Genomic DNA, 22,729 nt, shown 5'->3' with positions numbered 1-22,729 from the left:
AAATAACGATTTTTGAAAAATATCCCAAAATACTGATGTCTCTGTAACATACAATGCTATTTCATGATGAGATGGAACAATAGCTCCATGATTTTACACAATAAATCAATAAATATTCTCATGCGATTTATGACCTACTTATGAGTAAGTTTCTACCTTAAATATACTAGTAAAATAAAACGGCAAAATAAACGTCTATGTCATATTTAAATATGGTAGAACATGACGACGAAGGATAAAAAATACAGTGGCCATGACTAGACTCAGTGTTCCGGGCCATGCATGCCCGGATTTCGGCATTCAGTCGGCCTGAATAGTTGATTTTGTTTCGATTAACAAAGGATTGAAATTGTTTTTCAACGTGGTAAAATAAGACTAAATACATATACATGTATATTATCAGAGGTACATTACTTGGGGTTTGCAACTCGCATAGTACTGTATGGTGACATCATGTCAAGATCCCATTCAAGTCTCTTCTCGTAGATAGCGAGACTGAGGCTACGACCTTCTGACATGACGCATATCAATGTTCAAGGTTTGTAATGAAAAAAAATAAACTTTTCTTGTCACTATCATAGTGAAAAATGTAATACATCGAAAATGTACAGAAAATATAGTTCTTGTAATCCGTCATATCGTGGGCAGCTATTTTGATCCACCTGGACATCCCAGTATCCTCGTTACCTCGGGCATGCGCATTCGCATTTTTTCTGAGTTGGAACGTTTATGCGAGAGCGAGATTGTGACGGGATCTTGGTATCATGTCACCGTAGTTACAAACCCCAAGTAATGTACCTCTGATATTATACAGTGGTCTGCAATTACTGTGCATGTCCAGATGGGAAAATAAACAAATCTTGTATGAAATTGTTTTGAAATGAAACAAACAGTGATACGAAGATGTAAGTCCTGAATTAGAACACCGTTATGGGGCGTTCATTTGCAGATCTAGGTGGTTCTCAATCTATTTTAAGAAACAAAAATGTCCGAATAAAATTTTGAAACACAATTCTGCAAGATAAATCACATGAAAACTATACCATAAGAAACATACACATACATTAGTAGATGAAAAGGAACAGAAGAACAATTTCCGAGTCAAGAAAAAACGTGCAATTTTTCTGTCATCTTTCTTCCCAGAATTCAAAGTGGCAGTCGCTTTTAGTCACTGGTATATCCACTCATAACAAATGATCCTAATTCGGGCTTTATTCATTTTTAATGTTTTCATATATTTAATGTTATTGTTTTATTGAAAAGTTTATTCTATCATAGCTATTTGACCATAATTTAGACCACCGGCTTTATACGTAACACAGTGTACAAGATAGCAGGCATTAAATAACAATATACTTTCCCAATTTTGTTTTTGTTGAAATGCATGACAATCACATATATAAAGTGCGAGACTTCTGACAACCACATACTGTAAAACCATTTATTTTCACTGGGTTTTACGTTCACGATTTTTCCAGCGAAACAATAAGTTTATTGCCATTCTACGTGTTCACATGGATTTAACTTATGTTTTGCTTTATCCTCGGGGGCGGAGCTACGTCACAGACGTTCCACGTTGCTAAGACGCGAACCACTGTACATGCATTTCTATGGGCTCTGTGCGCGCTGCTGTGGAACGCAGGTCGAGCCGGTGAAAATTCGAGAAAACAACACAAACTCAACTTTGAAGTAATCCCGAACAACCAAATTTATATATGTTACACACGTAGGGCTAATCTTGTTACACTGTTCAGGGGAATCTCAACAATCATCCCAAAGTACTGTTTTCTGCGAGTTTTGGGCCTTTGTTTTCACCGCCACGGGTTGCCAGGCGGTGAAAATGCCCGGATGTCCGCCCCCGAGGATAGCGAAAATAGCGAATAGGTATATGGCGTATTTTCAGACAGTCCTATGCCGGACATTTGAGTTGGGAATGGTACTCATCACCAATTTCTCCGTCTGTGGAATAAATTACAAAATCTCATCTACCTGTTAATTCGTTGATTAAAAACTGATAGTTTGTAATCATGAATGTAATTAAAAATAAAATAAACTCCACCCACAACCCTACTTCCCTGTCTGTAACGGGACTGTGGTTACCATAGTGACCGATATGATGTAATGTGGTATGTGAAATATTCAACACAGTGTACATATTTTGTGTTGTTTATAAAGGATATCGAAAAAAACACATCTGTTACACATGCCATCGTTCTAGTAAAATTGGATTTCTAATCTGGAACAAATTATTCATTACTCTGTTTTAAAGTTGACCGTTTCACCAAATATATACCATATATCAGTAACAAAAATATAACATGTTATCAAGTTTGATTTGCAAGTCTATGTTCGTAATATCAAGTTGCCGCATCAAGATGTATCCCATAATGCACCAGGGCGCAGTCGCATTAGATACATTAGATTCAATATGGCTGACGTTACTCTGGAATATAACCAAGTGGATCGTTTATTGGGATTTTTACAATGAAGTAATAGAGGTAAGGGCTATGCTATATCTGAAAAAGTGAGGACGTGATATGTTTTAGCTGTCTGTGGTGCGTTATGTGTCAGTGTTGGTGCTATGCAATATGACATGGCAGTAACCGGCGAGATTTCGCGTAGGAAAGGAGGGGCGGGATGTATTCTTTCCTCTGTGCTGAGTTTTTATTGCTGCCGTTGATTGTGTAATAATATTCCGGCAACTCGAATCGTGATGCTACGCTCCGATGTCGGCGATGTGCAGTATTCTTTCTGCAACCTTTAATTCAACCATATATCATAAATGCAGCCATTGTTAATCTGTTGATTTTAGAATTTACATCACATTTAACTATCGTAGATTTGGCGGTATTAAACGTTACTAAAATTTGCTCACGGAAACGTTGTTTTTTAATTGACTGGCCGCCAAGATGACTCAGCTTTTAAACTTGTAGTATTTTGTTTAAGGGATTGCCATTCCGTCTTTGTTATGACTTTCCGATACAGCTTAACACTTGTACCTATCAGTTTCAAAATAGGCTGTCATTGGTTGTTTACATGCGTAATAACTTAGCGAGTCTGTCTCTATCGCATGACATAAATAGGGCAGACATTAGTATAGCCAATATATCGGATAGAAACCTTCCGTATCACAAAACAATAAAATCACACTAGAAGTGCGGTTTCCCCTTTTCGGTCAGAGAGAGTTTGATTGTTCTGTTGACTTATTGACTTCCTGTTTGCCAAATTGTTAACAGCTGACCTTCTGTCCATCAACATACCAACTTGAAGTATAAAAATGTAAAAAATAAATAAATAATTATGATCCAGATAATGGTTGTATGCAAACTCTGTTTTGTCCCCAAATTCTGTTTTGTCTTAAAGCCAATTATTTTTTTTAGCATACTTATCATTGAAGTTTGTTTTTCAATGTTCTAGTGTATTTTGTTTCCCAGACAATGTGTACATTATTTCTAGCCTTTCTATTTTGTTGTTTGTGCTATTTGCAATAATTTACAGTAATTCCCAAAAATCCATGTCTTGGCCACTGTACATGTACTTATCATACCTTATAAAAAAAAGAAGCTTCAGACAATGCATTAATGAGTCTGGTAGGATGTGATGGTATTGATTTTTGATTGGCCCTGTTTTGAATTACAATGTACACATGTGATAATTAATTAAAATATCTTAATTGACTAATGAGATAAAAATTATAGATTGCAAAAAGTGAGAACAATTGGTCAATAGTTTCATTCACATGCTGATTTGTGAATTCAGTTGAGGAGAGGATTTTGAAAATATCTAATTATCAATAGATCTGTGGCTTTTGGTGGCTTCTTTTCAATAATTGCAGGAGTATTTTTTGAAAATTAGTGACATCTGCTTTGAACTGCCTGTTGGTGTGTACCTGCATGATAGCTGCAATTTATTTTCTTTGAAATCAGAAAATTAGGTTTTATTTAATGAAGAAATTAACAAAATGAAAAGAATTAAATAACGTCTTTAAAATATCCTTAACAAGAGTTACTTTTGGCACTATTTTGAATGCATTTATTAACGTTTGTAATCATTTAACTGCGTAATTATATATAAACATACGATTTACTCAAAAGCGAGGTCAGTGACCCCCCAGTTTTTGTTATTGCTATCTGATTATAATAGAATATTCTCTCAGTGTACCCAAAAATGAAAAAATTCTCAATGTTTTTGTGAAACGTAATCACCATCCTTAAGGGGACATCCATAGTTTCAGAATGTCAGATTTTGAGCGATATTAATACACCCATGTTATAGTTACGCAAGTCAGCAGATATTACGGTAAACTGTTTAATTCTTGCTGCTAACAATTTTTTGTGATAAGATGAATTTAATAAGCCTTCGTGAGGGCAACATTTTTTGTCTAGGATCTCAGAGAAATTTTCACTGCTGCAAAACTTTTAGAATTTCACTGACTCCTATAATTTGTGACTGTTTGTTGCTTGTGAAGTTAATTAAGCCATTCAGAATATTCCTAATTGATGATTTTGGTCACTGAGTCTAATGTGTGTCAGGGTGTCTTAATTTTGTAGCAGAAATAAAAACTCTGGTTTATGATTATTTTTAAGATGAAATACGGTACCCATTATGGTAATACACATACCTATTAAAGATACCTATCTTCGTAATAACCTTATATTCATGCACATGTGCCAGAGCTTGTCAGTTGACATTTGGACACTCCAAAAAAAAGGAACTTACAGATTTTGTATGGCTCTGTTCATCTTGGACATGCCTTGGCTTATCACATTCAAATTTACACACATATCATATATTTTTGAGTACATACATATGCACATCCACTTTCATTTCTTTCATAAGATGGCTGAATGGAGGCCTTTTCAATGTCAAAAATCTGTTGAAATCAAGCATTTCCACCGTTTCGGGAACCATTCATTGGACATTATGAAATCTTGATGCACATCATTTAGATTTTCAGATCAGATTCAAAATGGCTGACTGGTTGCCATTTTGTTTTATTAATTAATTGTGGTTCCGAAGCTGTATTTCTGACATGCCATGACCGATTATGTTCACATTCATGTATACACCACATCATATTCATATTCACGATTGCCGGATGACAGCAATTTCAATGTTAAAAATGCATCAAAATGAAGCGTTTCTGCCTTCCAGACCCAGATCTCAGTTATACATGTCTGCCATCTGTCAACATCTGCGTTGTTGTTATCGAAAACTTTTCTTGTGGACATACAAACTCCAATAGCTGCTACATGTTCATTCTGGTGTAATCCTGGACCTAATGCATTATATTACTGGATTCTGCAGTAAATTCGCCCAGGGCCGTTAAACGGCAATTCAGGTTTTTAAAAAAATAAAATGGGACCAAATAACCGCCCAGGGCGATTTTTCGGCAGTTTTTTAAGGTGTTGTTTTAATCTTTTCTGGTGCCTAAAAGTTTCGTCGTAGTCATTGACGCCTATTCAAGAGTATTGATGTTTATTATGACTAGCATGAATGGGTTAGCTTCGTTTCGACAATGAGCTGTTAGCGCTGTAAACAATGTTAAATTATTCTTCAAATGCTCAGTTTATCTTTTGAAAACAACTATTTTTTTTATTTAAAAACAAATCATGCCGCTTTCCCATCAAAATCCAAGCCAAAAGATCGTACAACAACATCGGCAAATCGCTTCCGTACGTACTGCGTTTAATAACATTAACATATTTAAATGAGCTATGGTATTTTGATCATGTTGGCATCATCCATCGTTTTCATTGGTTAATTATTGATTTGACCTGTCAGGTCAAAGAACACCGTGTCAGGTCAAACATGGCGGATATTCATTTCCAAAGCATCGAGCGCTGAAAATGCGATCGGAATCATTCGCTTACGATGAAATAATTTGAAATTTATTTCCATTTCATAACAATTCAACGAATTTATTTTTTGCACGTTATTATAATCATTACTAGGTAATAATGAACAATTGTAAAACGCAGCATGACCGGATTGCGATACCGCGATCATTTGCTACTAAGCAATGCAGTTGGGTTCGTATCTTTATTTGAAACTTCTTTTAGAATATACTTTTGTTACTAATAAAATGAAACAAAATTCGTTAATGTTATTTTTTTGGAGAAAATTGCGCTGTCTACTTTTTAATCCAGCAAGAAAAAAAATGTATAACATTTTAGATTAGCTTCTTGAATAGTTTCTTTCGTTTTGGCAGAGGGGTTTTGGGTGGTCCAACTGCCGGCGTTGAAAATCTAAGACCCCTAAAAATATTTGATGATAGTTTTTTGATAATTTGAACCCCAAATAAACTAACTAAACCAACTAGCCGTGAAACCGCCCAGGGCGATTTTTCGAATGGGCGAATTTACGGCAGAATCCGGTATAAGAGTGGTAGATATTTATATTTGGTTGCCAGCTGCCCTCTCAAACTCATAATGCATCCTGCTACAGTAAAATGTGGTGGATGCACATTGTTTCTTAGGAAACACATGAACTAAACGGAAAATAGTAGTGACCAGAAACTCAATTTAACTGTGAAAAACTCAATTATACTTCTAATTTGGCGCAATTTAATTACATTCGGATGTAGAGGTACTTAAAGTCAGATTATCGCAGGTGTACACAGGCACGTTCCATGCATACTGTCCTGCGCATCCACCCTATTTTGTTGTTGTAGGATCCATGGCATTGAGTTAGTAGGCATCCGTGACCAAATATTGAGTATCGCCCAAGCTTAGAACATGGGTCCATGACTAAAATAGCTTGACCCCTTGCTAAAGGGTGTGGGGGTCCATTGTCCTATATTGACACAAATGAAACTACCGGTAATGAAAAATGAAGATGAATGTTGGGGAAGATGTAAATTGGAGCAGTATATAAACAAGTAAGATGACGAATTGTGTGCAGGCTAGTGCTTTGTTTGTCAAAAAAGTTGGACTAATGTGATTGGCTTAGGAAGGGGAGGCAGAATCCCACATAGGCGTCAACCTCTATTTACAAAACAAATTGAGTTTTGGAATCCCATGTACTTGCATGAATGATAGTGATGTGGTCTTATGGTCAAAATAAAGTCTCATTTCAATCATTCAGCAGGCAATGAATGCAATTTCTATTTATTTATGTTACATGTACTTAATACAGCAAATATAGTACATATTCACATTTCAAATTTCAGTTCAAATGTGTAATATTCTATTCCATGTACAAGAACTGTGTAACCACATATGCATGTGTTATTATTGTCTGGATTCTTTCATCCTATCACATCGACACATTGTATATAATCATGTGTTAGTATACATCGTATTGTGAATAGGCAGAATTTGAATTGTTCACCCACCTACAGGATACGCGAACTGGGTTTAGACCATCGCTTTGCAGATTACTTTAATTTGCTCTACTGATGACATTGTAGTTTTTGACTCCCATGTGCGAAGCACAAAATGGGAGTCTTTGCAGTTAGTGTGTCTGTATGTGTGTATGTGTGTATGTGTGTATGTGTATGTGTGTGTGTATGTGTGTATGTGTGTCCGACTGTTCCACTGCTATCTCAAGAACCATACATCGGTTTTTGATGAAACTTGGTGCATAGATGCTCTGGGCCAATGCGCAGATTTGATTAGGTTTTGGTAAAAATCCATGCTCGTTAATTACCTAATTTGCATGATAATTAGCTAATTTTTAGCTGTTCTATGACTGTTCCACTGATATCTAAAGAACCACTCATTGGATTTTGATGAAACTTGGTACATAGATGCTCTGAACATATGCGCAGATTTGATTAATTTTTGGTAAAAATCCGTGCATATTAATTACCTAATTTGCATGATAATTAGCTATTTTTTAGTGGTTCCATGACTGTTCCACTGATATCTAAACAACCACTCATTGGATTTTGATGAAACTTGGTACATAGATGCTCTGAACTAATGCTAGGTTTTGATTAGTTTTTGGTAATAATCCGTGGATACTAATTACCTAATTTGCATAATGATTAGTCAATTTTCGGTTTTTCCACTGATATCTCAAGTACTAATCATCACATTTCAATGAAACTTGGTACATAGATGTCATACGACACTGCACAGACCTGATAGTTTTTATGGTAATATCAGTACATATTAATTACCTAATTTGCATAATTAATTAATTTTCAGCATTTGATATAAGTAGTTAGCATTACATTTCAATGAAACTTGGTACTTACATACTCAAGGACTATGCAGAGATTGATTGTTTTCGATAAATATTTGTGCATATTAATCACCTAATTTGCATAATTAGTTAATTTTCAGCTTTTCCACGGGTATCTCAAGTACTAATCATCGCATTTCAATGAAACTTGGTACATAGATCCTTTAGGACTATGCAGAGACCTGATTAGTTTTAGGGTAAATAATTGTGCATATTAATTACCTAATTTGCATAATTAATTTTCAGCTTTTCTACTGATATCTAAAGTACTAATCATCATATTTCAATGAATCTAGAATTATGCAGACCCAATTAGTTTCCGGTAAATATTTGTGCATATTAATCACCTAATTTGCATAATTAACCAACTTTCACACTGATATCTCAGGTACTATACATCACATATCAATGAATGTACATGGATGCTGTAGGACAATAGACAGACCTGAATAATTGTGGGTTAAAATCTGTACATATTAATTACCTAATTTGCATAATTAACCAATTTTAATCTTTCACACTGATATCTAAAGTACCGTAAAAACTCCAAAATTTCGACTGGTTTTAAATAATTTGTGTTAGAAATGTGACGTGTTTTTAGAGTCAAAATTAAGGTGCATTTTTGGACGGTCGAATTTTTCAGAATAGAAATCAGCAAAAAAAAATGGGGATGATAGACAGTGTGCTTCATTAGTTTTTAAAAAATGCAATGTCCGTCAATTGACGTAAACTTCCTCATGTTTCACAGTAAAAGCAAAGGTTGTGGCCGAGTTGTAACTCAAAATCTAAACAAAGTCATCAATCAGTGAGTATTATGACAAGCAAAACAAAACATCAAGACGCGGAGAAGAGGTCAGCACAAAACTAATAGGTCAAAAGACAAAGCTGTCTCGCACTACCTAGGAAAACTTGCGAATGTTCGAAGTACAGGTACCCATTGGACAAAAGATACATGGAAGTTTAGCAAACGATCTCCCCGACCCAGTGCAATGTATCCGGTTAGAATCAAAGCTCACGTGTCCCTTATTTGAGCACCGTACCGGTGATTTGAGGGACCAAATTCTGCCGTAAATTCGTCCTTGGATTAAAAAATATAATGGGATTTAAGAAAATAAAATGGGACTTTTAAGGTGTATTTTGGCGTCATTTTTCGGACATTTCAATCAATCCTGCCGGCTAAAATAGAGTCTAAGTTTTACCGTAGTCATTGACGTCTGTCTATTCAAGAGTACACGTGTATGATTTTTATCGTGACTAGCGTGAGCGGGTAAGCTTCCTTTCGAGAATGAGCTGTTATCACTGTGAACAATGTTAAATTATTCTTCAGATGACCAGTTTATTTTTTAAAAACAACTAATTTTTTTATTTAAAAAAAATCATGCCGTTTTCGCATCATCCAGCTTTTTGATTGGTTAATTAGCGATTTGACCTATTTGACCTAAGAGAACATGGCGGATATCCTACAGCATCAAACGTTTATACGAGACCGGAATCATTCGCTTACGATGAAACTAAGTTGACTTTTATTTGTATTTCATAACCATTCAACAAATTTATTTTGTGTACATTATTATAATCACTACTGAGTACAGTAATAATCAACAATTCAGAAACGCAGCATGCCGAGATTTTTGTGTTCGTTTTTATTTGAAACTTCGTTTATTTAGAATATATTTTCGTTACCAATAAAATAAAAATCTCTCAGTCAATCAGAAACCCGGATTCATGCCTTTGAGGAAGGTCCCGTTTGAACGCTCACATCGGTTTTTTTTTCGTTTGGGGGAAAACTAAAACTGGTCGCAATTTTCGAATAAGAATGAGTCGGCAATTTTTAGTGGAGTCGAAAATTTAGAGGTAAATAAAACACCGAAACCCGGCAAATAAATAGGCGTTCAAATTTTTAGAGGGGTCGAAATTTTGGAGTTTTCACGGTGCTAATTATTCCATTTCAATGAAACTTAGTACAAAGATGCTCTAGGACAATGTACAAACCTAATTAGTTTGGGGTAAAAATCTGTTCATATTAATTCCCTAATAAGCATAATAATTCATAATTTTTTGGTTCTAATCACATTTCAATTAAACTTGGAGACATAGATTTTCTGTTACATTGCGCAGACCTCATTAGTTTTACACTCAAATCTGGTCATATTAATTTTCTGATTTGCATAATTAGTTTTCAGCTAAGTAATTTCGAATTATATTTAATGTGTCTCCAATACTCTCAGCACATGGGAGTTCTTTCTAAGCTTTCTTTGATTTTCAATGATTTCAGGGTTTTAAATTTAAAAATTAGGTGCCTCATTTACATATAATTTGCATAACTAATTTGCATATGAAATCTAATAAAATGCATTAGAAAAATGTTAAAAGCCCTTCTTTAACCCTTTGATGGAAAAAAATAAAATTCAAATACCTTTTAGGCTTTTGGAATAAATTTCTCTCAGATTTATGAGACATGGTAATCACTTCAAGTGACTTTTGAGTTTAGTGGATTTGCTATATTTGAATTTTTCAATCAATGTCATAGACAAGTAGTATTACATATAATAATAATCATGTTATATTGATAGTGATATATAAGGGATTGGTCAGTTACTTCGGCCTAGGGGGGGGGGTCGGTGGATCAGTAGGGGGGGTTACCCAGTTTTTGAGTGTGCGAATAGGGGGGGTCACCCTGTTTTTGATATCATGTTTTCCACAATTCACACACGCGCTCATGCATATATTTTTTAAAATGTTATTTCAGAACAAACGATAAACAAGTTAATCGTACAAATGTGTTCTTAATAATAACTATTACCTATATTGCCTATAAATTTGTTGATGCAAAAAATGTTATAGGTTAAATATTTTGAGGTTAAAGTTGCCAAATAACTAACAGATTATGCAATGCGGCTAGAACCCCAATTATACAGTTAAGTTTTAAACACATCCCAAGTCCATGTGCTGCTGATATCAGATTATTTTATTTAAAGTCTGAAGTCACCATTGTTGGCGATCCGCTCCGCTAGGATTGCCCTTATAATCACTTTTGTCGTTTTGTGTGTGTGTGTGTCTGTGTGTGTACATTTCCAGTGTTCACTATTATTTCTTCTGTGATTTTTTTAGCTTGGCCGATTTCGTTCAAACTTGGCAGGTAGGTCACACCTTAACCCTAGTTATAAGAAAAAATCTGAAAAATTTTTTTGATGTATCTCCTCCTACAAATTTGGGATAAAACACTTCAGACATAGCTCATTCTACTCAGCTTGAGTGTGGGCACAAAGTTACCATTTGAATTTTTGATATCTGTTTTCATTACCGAGAAATTTGACCCTAAAGTTGGGGTAACTTTTCACCAGCAACGGCTTTTAACTCCTCTGTGATTGTTTCGGCTCGGCCGGTTTTGTTCATACTTCACAGGTAGGTCGTGCCGTCACTAATTGGAAAACAATCCTGGCCCACCATTGCCATTGCAACATCCAAAAACTGATTTTTGAATACTTTCGCCCCAAATGTATTACCTCCTACCAGTTTTATCGGTGTCGCTGGGTGTATATGATAAAGGGAAGTTGTGCAACCAAATTTGCCGAGTTCGCAGTTTTTCGCCAATAAAAAAATAACTAAGGCAACAACTCACGGTTTTTCAGCATTTTTGTAATAAAGACATTATTCTCCATCAAAAATCCGCCCAAAACAGGAACATTTCTACTAATTCTTGTGTTTTTTCGACGTTTTTCGAAAAACCTGCGATTAGGCTGTGAAAGTAGAACATTCCGGAGGGGGCGAAATGGAAGAGCCATATTTAACGCGTAAAAATAGAACGCGTATTTTGACCTCTATGCGGTCGTCGCCAAAGAGCCCCGCGTCCATCGCCTGGCAATGCTCTTCCGTTTCACCAGTTGCGTTTTTTTGGCTAAAATTTGGGCAGTACTGTCAGTCACGAAAATTGATGAATAAATTAATGCACATAAAATATGAATCACGGGCTAATTCAATGGTCACCGAACACTCCACTGTGGCAAGATAGTAGCGTACTGTATATTTGACCCAGATTTGACAAGCGTGGTACAGTTTTTTGCGCGTGTCCGTAATAACGCGCACAAAGGATTGTGGGACAGAGTCCTTTATTTGCTGGCATTCTTGACTTTTGACTGCAGTTCTTTTTTATATTTTAGAGTAAATGCTTTTGATATGCTCTTAGGTTTCTTAATATTCGTCTGAAATTCTGGACTGTGGTCATATTATTCGATTAGGAGTCGTATATTTAAATAACTCACCGTGACTAATGTTTTGCATTATGAAGTATATTTTTATGAAGGTCAACACACTGTACTTTAGGTAAATATTTACCATCTCGTTATTTCATTATTTCGCTTTCCAGCATTTACAGGTAACGCTTCATCCTAGAAAATGCTATCGCAAAACTGTTGGAAATAATAAATGTAACAGCAGAATATGTCCTAGCACAGTCACTCGACTAGGAGAGTGATTGTGGTCCTAGTAATAAACTAAGTGACTTCCAAAAACTGAATGGTGTTTGCGAACTTCGTATTAGTTATAAACCGACGTTAGCTTCACGTTTATGTCACACCATGGAAATAGCCAAAAACATGGTGCTTGTTTTTGAGCGGAGCGGATCGCCAACCAGCCTACCGGCTTGTATAAGATATTTATTATTTGGTTACAAATATGCATATATTTTGTAACCAGTGTTAATGCACACTGGACACAGTATTTAATCCCAACACCTATTGTTTTGCATAATGAGACTTTAGGCTGAACTTTGGCATTTCATTCAAGCACACACAGTCTTAACCCATCGCGTCGCTTGGGGATTAACACTGACCTTTGGCATTTTATCATTTGGCTTAAATAGCCACCAAAAACCTTAGCTAATCAGTTCACTCTCGATTCTACACGAGTCCACATCGGTCCGTTCCAGAAATCAGCAAACCACCCACCCACCCTGCTGTTGGTCATTAACATGTGTATTTCTGTAACCTTTCAAGTCATACTGTACCATTTGGCACTCTTTGTGCTCAATTGTTTCTTTTATGAATAAAGTAAGGGGGTTGCCACCACAGGGCATGCAGGCTGACCCAGGTACCACGATGTCATTCCTTATGGCCTTGCGAGTCAAATCTGAGACTCCGGTCATGAGATAACTATCTATGACGCCTGCGCGTACAGTCACTGCTGGTGGCAGGCTACGCCCAGGTACCACGCTTCAGGCCTGATGATGTCAGTCACAGGCGACTTACATCATGAGGCAGGAACGCCACGACGCCTGCCGGCGCGAGCTCATCCCTCCTTAATTTTTCGGCAACTCTTGTGTCTGTGTCTTTTATTGGGCATTAACTGGATTTATCCAATTATAACAGGAGACGGAAAGACAACACAGCAATTAGTACAAAGAGCAGTGACAGTTTTTGTTCAGCAAATCAAAAAAGTTAAATTTGTGAAAATGCTGATATATAAATTAAAATAAATGATGAAAAAATAAATAAATAGTTTTTTTTGTTTTTTTAACTTTTAAATATGCATATTTTGCTCTGTAAAATACCAAAATCCAACACAAATTTAAGCAAAAATCAAAGTTTCCTTTGTTTTCATAAGCACAGATTGTGCTTCGGGTGTAAAGCTTTCCTGGTCTATAAGATATGAAAGATATTTTAAATCCAGCTTAGTTTTCAAAGAGTTCAAACCGCCTAGATTCAAATCCTCTTTTCCTATCTTATAAGGGCGTTTATCAAGTGATTACTCCACAGCTTTGCTTTTATTTACTATCTTTACCAGCATAGATATCCCTCCTTCCTGCAGCCTTTTCTGTAGTCATTTTTTTTGGCTTTATGCTTCCCCTCCCCTCCTTACATGTAGGTCTATTAAATGCAAACGCTAAAAATTATGTCAAAATGCACTCATAATACATTTTTTAATCATGCCAGAGCCAAAACTGTTAATGTTTCTTTGTTTTTTAGGGGGGGGGGGGATCAGCATGTTTTAAGTTTTAAAATATAATGTTGGGGAGGGGGGTCACCCACTTTTTTTTTTTGATAGGGGGTGGGTCAACTGAGATTTACAGCTGGCAAAATGGAATCTGCCGACCCCCCCTAGGCCGAAGTAACTGACCAATCCGTTTTCCCTAAGTAAGTTTTCATTTAAAATAAAAATACCACCTTGCTTGCAAAAAAAAAATCCAAGATGAAGACTCAAGGCACTTATTTCTGAATCGATGGTTAATATGTCAGCAGTCAATCAAAATCAAAAATGATGATTTATGAACAAAAATAATGACGCTGATCATGTGTTTGTGAGAAACTGAAAGCTGTTATCTAACGGCATTTTCTCATTCTGGTTAACAGATGTTTTCAATGTTTGTAATTAACAACACTCAACTGAAGTGTGTAGACATGTTATAGGTATTGATTAAAGCTAAATTTTGTTTTGAGAAGGTGTTTTCGAATGAACCTAAGCAAATTTACTCTCTTAATTAAAACTACAATCAGAGGTATTGGACACTTAAATTTAAAATGTGAATAACATAAAGATATCCCATTCAAACTCATAAAACTGACAGCTTCTTTTTCGCAGCACTCATGATGAAAACTGTGAGAGAAATATAAGGTTACATAATAATGTTTTGCTTGATACATACAATTAATCTTTATGAACTAGTTAATTGGTTGAAATGTTGGCCACAAACTGCTTTAAAATGTCATAAAGTATGTCATTTACTGTATATGAATATGGAATTATGTAAGTGAAAAATGATTTATTAATGTATATATAGGTCAGATTCTTGGCAGATATCCATGACCTGGATTAGCGACATTCCATTCTGAATAGTCATCATTTTGTAATATTTCTCTTGGTTCTACTTGTTTTGATTTTACGAGCCATGAATCGGATATTGTATCTGACAAACATAATGGGTTTTTTTCGATTGGCCGGATGTTATGGTTCGCTGGCCAATGAGGAGCAGTCTAGTTGAGTTCACTCATGGATTTATTTTCACTGTTTTAAATGGTTTTTGAAATATATTTGATTTAAAATAGTACCAAAAAATCTGTATCAGAAGTCAAAAACTCTCTTTTTAAACAAATGATAGCCAAAAATTTTTAATATGTATCGATGTTCCAATAAAGGCTTCTCTTACAAGTTTTACAGCAACGTCAAAATAGAAAAGATATTTTTTATTTCATTTTTATACAAAAAAAGCTGTGAATCCTAAAATAATTCATTGAAGCTATATGTATCAATATGTCAACTCAGCTGACTACTATATCCTAATGGATATTATTATACATCTGTCACCGTACTGTCATAAGTTACAGTTATTTTATGGGGGTGTTTTCATACGAATTGCGAATTCCTAATATGAAATGATTACATGCGTAAGCGTCCTCTAATAATAAAAACAAACATGGCTGTCCCAAGGGTTTGTCCGGACTCCAACCAAAGAAGTTGACTGATTCTGTTCTAAACTTTTTGTATTTCGGCATTCCCATGATGTATCATTGGGAGGAATGATAACAAGGTTATTACGAGGATACCGCAAAGTATGCATTCAGACAATATGCTGTTGTACTGTACTGTACTGTCTTGATCAAGAGTCTTCATGCATATTATATACTTTGTGGTATCCTCGTAATAACCTCATATTATTGAAAACTGAGATAGCGTACCTACTACTACTATGTGAGCCTCTTATCTCAACTAGAATCAAACCTGTAAAAATCTGAATAGTTTGTATTATTCCTCCAGTTGTAGATTTAAGTGCAAATAACTGATACTAAAAAAAAAAATAACACACATGATTATTCCCTGTGGATTCATAAAAGATTGCTTTTTCTAAAATTTTGATTCCAATGCATAGTTATCCAGGTATCAGTTTGAAAAACATTTCTTGTTTTGAAAAAAAAATTGCTTTTGTAGGATGGGTTACCCCGCTCATGTTACTGCCAATATCAGTGTGTTTGACTTGATACATTTTAAAGGGCGGTGGTCGTCTCCCTATGCATGTACGACATTTGTGTTTATAAACATTAATTTTCCCACAATCCAATGTGCTTTTCTAATGGAAATCATGCATAGGAGATTTGATCGGGCGCAATGTGCACTAATTACCGTCGATGACTCTTTTGATGCCTTTCAATCACCTAAAAAATACCTATTAAAAGCTTGGTAACTGATCATTGATCTGCACATCAGCCAAAGTCGCCATCTTTGTTTATATGAGACCCATGTAACTTGCGCATATGTGGCGCGACGACTACCGCGCTTTAATACTGTAATCAGAGTTTTAAATCAGCAGTAGCCCAAATTGCACAGAATACTAAAACTTGTCGCAGGCTATCATTTTCCAGTAACCCAATTGAACTAAATTTTGAAATAAACCAATATGGCTGTGGGTGTCCCTCACAAATTGAGCAAAATATTGTGTATTTATTTCAATTCATACTTTTCTCCATGGCATTCAGTACCTATTAATTAACCTTTTCACCCCCAGTTCCCTCATTTCATCATAAATTCTCAAAATAGTCTTGTTTATAGTCTGCACTTTCCTTCAGAAGATTCGGACAAAAGTAACACAATTTTTTGAGCAAGAACAAAAAAATTGCTTCAAATTTTGTATATTGGTATGTAGGGTTCATTTCAAGAAATTTTGAAGAATACAAGAAAAATATGCAGAAAAATTTGGGTGAGAAAGTCTGGTGATGAGAAGGCTAACTTGCTTGGCTACCGAATAATACCAGCTTGTAAATCGAGTAGTAGTAGCTCAGCTGACTACATACCCACAAATTTTGTTAAATTTGGCTTATGTTATTTTTTTCAAAATTCACTAAATATCTAATAAGAATAATTGTGAAAGTGAAAATTACATTATGATGTATATATTAAATACGCGCTATGTATTGTTTTCCGTTCTAAATTATCACATTTTAAAACGAAAAAATCCAGTGAGCAAACAGAATAATTTTTAGTACTATTTATCAACATATACCTAATACTGTAACCTTTAAGACTATGACTTTGTCATTTTGCAGTTCAATAACATTTGCTTTGTACTGTATTTGACCTGTGACCTAAATGTAAGTGTTATTGTACTGTGTTTAACCTTTAACCTGTGAATATAGAATAAAAATACACATGTAAGCCGTAAAACTAAAAGGTGGTTTTTAATCTGAAATTAAAAAAAATGTTTTAGAAAGCAAATTCTTCTTTTCATGTGCCAATACAATGTATGATTCATGTATCATTCTCACTGAATGGAATTGTTTTTATGATTGTTTGTAACTACTGTGAAATACTTTATTTTAGCTGGAATTAATTTTCGCTGAAAAGACATTTTGGGTGTTTTGTGTGGAATTTATTTTCACTAATTATTGACAAGTTGAATGTAAAATATAGAGAAAAAGATATATTCACTGGATTTTATTTTCACTGAATCATTCCTTCAGCGTAAATAGCGAAAATTAGTTCCAAGCGAAAATAAAGTATTTTACAGTACATAAAGTGGATCTAAACATTGCTAAAAATAGATTTAACGAATGGGATTGCAATGGTTGAAGTTAAAAATTAAAGTTGTCTGTCAGTGGACAGTAGGCAAATAGTAGTGCCTGTCCCAATTGATGATGATAAATTTTAAACGTATTATTCAAAATCGAATTTTCATTTCTGGCAGTGAACAGGCTTTAATTCAGCCACGGGGCATTGTCTGCAATGGTTACATTTGAATTCTGAGTTCTAATTCAAATGAGAAAACACTGAACACCTAGACTTTGCGATAGTCATTGTCTTACCCCACCATTATTAGTTTCGTTGAAAATCTTGGCATGTGCCTGGCACCGGAAACAAGTCAACATATGCCAAAAAAACATGACAGAAAGCCAGCACATGCTATCAATAAAGAGCCATTGCTTGAAACGTCTAGCTAAATAACAGAAAATGACGCAGATAGATGCAAACACTACTAATTCTTTAGGAAAAAAATATGGTCTGATTCAAAAGTCAGCACACTTCTCAGTACAGGATTTATGGAATGACATTCTGTTTCAAGTTAACAACGAACAAGAAACATGTTTGTCATACAGGATCAATTCAAACAGACTGAAGCCGATATTCAAAAAAGAGGAATATTCGTTTGCTAGCATGATGAATAGTATTAAATTTATACCATAACAGTAACGCCATCAGACATATGTGCAGAGTTTGCGTTTCAACAATTACATTGTAGGGCTTGATTTCAGCACGAGGCATGTGGGGACAGATAAAAACGTAATCATGAATGATTAAAGTGCGGTGGTCGCCGCGCAGCATCTGTTCGAATTTCATGTAAATAAACAATGTATTTTACACGTGTTGGGTACTTCGCTAGGAGTCCCAAATCAAACAGGACGCGGCACGACGACTGCCGCCCTTTAACAATATTCAGCATGTACTGGATAGTACTAACACCAGTATTATTATCTTCCTAGTTTCCAAAGTCGAATAATGTTTTGAAAAAAATATAAAGACAGCATATTTTATTATTCTTGTGCTCCAACTCCATGCACAGAATCGATCAGCTTGTTGGTCTGAAAAGGTATTTAATATGCAAATCACGTCCAGCCCAAAACTGTTTGTGACAGGAGTACATTTGATCACCAAGTCATTTAAACCTGTGACTGTTTGTTTCTTTTGTGGTTGTGGCCAAAAAAGGTATACAATATCCAGATTATATTCAAAATATTACAATTAGGGTACTTATGCACCATATGCTATGTACAGCATTGTAATATACTTGACTTTATTGCATCTTTGTCAATTCCTGCTACATTATAGTCCCAGGCATAGCTTTATTTTTTAAGCTGACTATCAGCTTACTTTGCTTTTTCATGAAAACTTATGATTATTAAAGCGAGTATCATTCTCGTAAATAATCTCTTATTGTTTGTAGTTTTTCCCTAGTTACTAATGTAAGGCACGTGACTATGCACGTCCATAAACACACTATCTTGTCGATTTCACATTCAGTGTGAAATAAGCTTTCCATCAATATATAGTTTTGTGTGGTTCAGTAAATATTTTATATGAAAATATCAGTTTAGAAAATCAATACCAAAAACATATACAGCTTCCTTAATGGGAGATTATTCTGCAAGGAGCTGTTCCAGGCAGGTGAATAAAGAGAGAAAATTGTCACTAATTTACCGAATGTGGTAGTTTCAAGTTGCAAATGTCCAAGATCAGAGATTCTAAGACTTGTGAAATGATGATGTGTCAAGACTTAAAATTTGAATAATATGTTTAACTTTATTTTGCTAGGGACAGATACATTTACAGCAATTAGGCCAGATTTTTTTTTATTTATTGTTTCTTGATTTTTTATAAAGGCAATTTTTTTTGAGGAGGGCGGAAAAAAGTAAAAAAAATTTTTTTTCATTAGAATTGTAAGTGAGATCATTGATCGGAGAAACGAAATGAAATAAAATTTTATTCCATGTATAACCTTGTTTCTCATCTGCGCGAGACTTCGGTACTTTGATCATGATACTCCCACAAAAATGCAACTTGGGTTTGTTATGCGGCGGGCAAAAAAAAAAATGAAGATAAAAATAAGTTTTTTTAGTAATTTTATGCACTTACAAGTGAGAAATTACGCTGAAATAAAATTTTATTTTTATTTCATTTTCGGCTCCTGCTCATTCTGCGGGTTCGCTAAAGAAGGGATAATAAAAGTCTGGCCTTAGGACAAGCACTTTTATGTGCTAACTTGTCCAAGGGACAGGCAACTTTAATTAATAATTTTAACTCCTTGCAAGTTAAATGTTAAGTTACACTCGGACCATACTGTATATGATAATATGAAGATAAATTATTATTATTTTGAGAATAACTGCTTATTTTGGAGACAAGATGTCCCAATCTTCTGAAGGAAAGTGCAGACTGTAAACGGGACTATTTTGTGAATTTGTGATGAGTAAAGGGAACCGGTTTTGAAAAGGTAAATAGGACAAGTTTGAAATGAAGTAAATACATGACATAAATAGCAGCTTTACTTACTGGATTAAAATTAAAAAGGAAAACAAAAGGCAGAATAATAGTGTAAAACAACATAAACAATGGTTTCCCATAATTCCATAGTGTGATCTCCATGGTTAACAGCCTCCCATTAAACATACCACATATATTCATGCGTTATTAGAAGCACACAAATACCATCAATTCTTTTATTATCCTTTTTAAAATTAACTTTGACCATAGACACACGCTCCACTAATTGAGCAAATTCAGTACCTGATTTTACCTGATCTAATTGTGATGTGAGACCTTTATTTTTTTGTACATGTATAAAGCTATAGCCATTAGTTGACATGTTTGAGATTCATATGTACATGTAAGGTTTTATGCATGATAAGGTCAGAGATGGTCAGTTAGGCGGTATCGATTTGACAGTATGGAAATCAAGAAAAGCAGTCAAACGTAATCCACTAACCTTTACAACGGAATGCTCAACTTTTAATTTTAACTCCTTCATCGTCGTCAAAATTTTTAAAATTAAAAGTTAAAAATATCATTTTCTCACATTCTTCAATAATGTGATTTAGTAGCAAATTATCAAAGCGTGATTTTTTTTAGTTTGAATAGAGAACAGAAATGTAAAAAATCTATTTTATTATTTATGGAACATCAAAAGGTTAAGCATTTTTTTCTTTTCCATAAAAGTGAATTATTGCCATGCCTCTGTAATTTTCTGAAAGTTCATTTGTCTTCAGGCTAGTTATTTTCCAATACTACTTACGTGGATCAATGTTATTATACTTAAAGTAATTGTTATAGGGTAGGTCTTGTTGCCACGGTGAACAAATTCACACATTTATATTTAGGAAAAACCGAAATATTCTTAGTACTTTGATAATTTATGGACAATACTAAAACCAGTGAAAATGTGGAAAATGTAACCCTTTAAGGTAGAGATGCAGTTTACCTGACAGGTATTTTAATTAGTTAATTAGGAAACCAAGATGACCTCCCTTGTCCACAAAACTATATATTTTCGGAAAGCTTATTTGAATTTATATGAATTTTAAAAGTTTGTTATTATTTTTCTTTTATGGACTCTGTAGTTTGAAATATGCACAAAAATGTGCGTTTTTGGTCAATAGTGATTTAAAAAAAATAGCCCCTAAACCATGCCTCTGTTTCCTGTCAAAATTGGCTTATGGGTACATCTGTTTACTATGTCAATTTTGCGGGCAGCAGCCCAAAATTCACTACTTCAAGTGTATGCATAAATTAACACCCAGGCTAGTTGTCTGTGCGATTGTTGTACCACTGTTCAACCAAAAACAATGCCCCGACGGCGTTTTGAAGATAAACACATTGTCAATCATTTGTGAAAATTTCAAAACAAAAGGTCAAAGCATCTAGGAGCTATTTTTTTTAAAGTTCTGGGATGTGCACTGAAAAAAAGCTAAGATAATTGCTAATTTGCATAACAATTCACTCAGTAAGAAGTTTGCTAATGCTCATAATTGAATTGGCTGTAACAGTTCCAAATTTAAATGTAATATCATTTTGTTAAAAGTTAAATATAGTGCATAATATGGAGATCCTGTCATTTCTTTTTTTCACCATGTTTCTTTTTTATTATTTATGTACAGCCTTGCTAAATCTTTCTAAGCGTTCAAAGGAGAGAATGTTTGCACCTGTTATCTATATTTTAAAATCGTTTTATGAGTATGTTCCACTATTCACAATTCTACAAAATTTTAACAGTCTATAGCCAAGACGGTTTGGATAATAAAAAGCAAAAAAAAAAAATTTCACTCCCAAGTGCCCACGAACCTGTGTCAGATACATGTATTTTGTCGCCCAAAATTCAGACAAATGTTTTCACAAAATTTCAGCATTTTTTTGGACCAAGTTTCATCGTTCAACTACAGATGATGAGTATTGGAATAGTTGAGCAAAATTTCAGGAAATTCATGTCAAGTCGCATTTAATACTTTGGACACTACTATGTTTTTCACCGAACATTGTATGCAAAATGTTCCCAATTTTTATGTATTTTTCTTAAATTTTTTTTCCAATTTTGAATCAAATGAACATTATTTCCCATAGATTACAGATCTTGATCAAAAATCCTGAAAAAAATAAAATTGTACAGCATTATTTTGTGAAAGCTGACATAAGTTGATATTGGGACTCAAGGGGTTAATCCTTAAATGGTGTAGCCTCAAAATGGCAGACATGTTGTGCATATCTGGGTCAAATTCAAGCACTTTCAAGGCGAGTCTTTATCTGTTCATATTCATGTACATTAATCTATTATTTTGTGTTCATTTCTAGCCATAATCGTGAAAGCATCATGAATATTGTTCGTCGACTTGTTGGGCGTCACCAACAGGCAGATGAAAGCAACACACAAGACAATGCGTTGGGTTTGATGCATTTACGTAAACTATGTGTAGAATTATGTTATGCAGCGCAACCCACAACAGCCAAAGAACAAGAAGAGAAGGTTTATATGATGCTGCCATTGTTCTGCAAGGTAAGATCCTCCTTGAGT

At 34.7% G+C, this 22,729-nt stretch overlaps 1 protein-coding gene across 1 annotated transcript in view; it reads left to right on the top strand.

Moving 5' to 3' along the window:
- The first annotated feature begins 2,410 nt into the window (after positions 1–2,410).
- LOC100373054 (WD repeat and FYVE domain-containing protein 3-like) overlaps positions 2,411–22,729 on the top strand; it is a 107,028-nt gene continuing 86,709 nt past the window's right edge. The window contains exons 1-2 of the mRNA XM_085493716.1: positions 2,411–2,498; positions 22,510–22,711. Of these exons, the coding sequence (XP_085349842.1) occupies positions 22,529–22,711 (183 nt within the window). The 5' untranslated portion in view covers positions 2,411–2,498; positions 22,510–22,528. The remainder of the gene's footprint in view (positions 2,499–22,509; positions 22,712–22,729) is intronic.

This window comes from Saccoglossus kowalevskii, chromosome 19 (genome assembly GCF_978046115.1).
Source record: "Saccoglossus kowalevskii chromosome 19, keSacKowa6.1, whole genome shotgun sequence".
Taxonomy (NCBI): Eukaryota; Metazoa; Hemichordata; class Enteropneusta; family Harrimaniidae; genus Saccoglossus; species Saccoglossus kowalevskii.
This window is presented reverse-complemented; position numbering and strand designations above follow the sequence as displayed.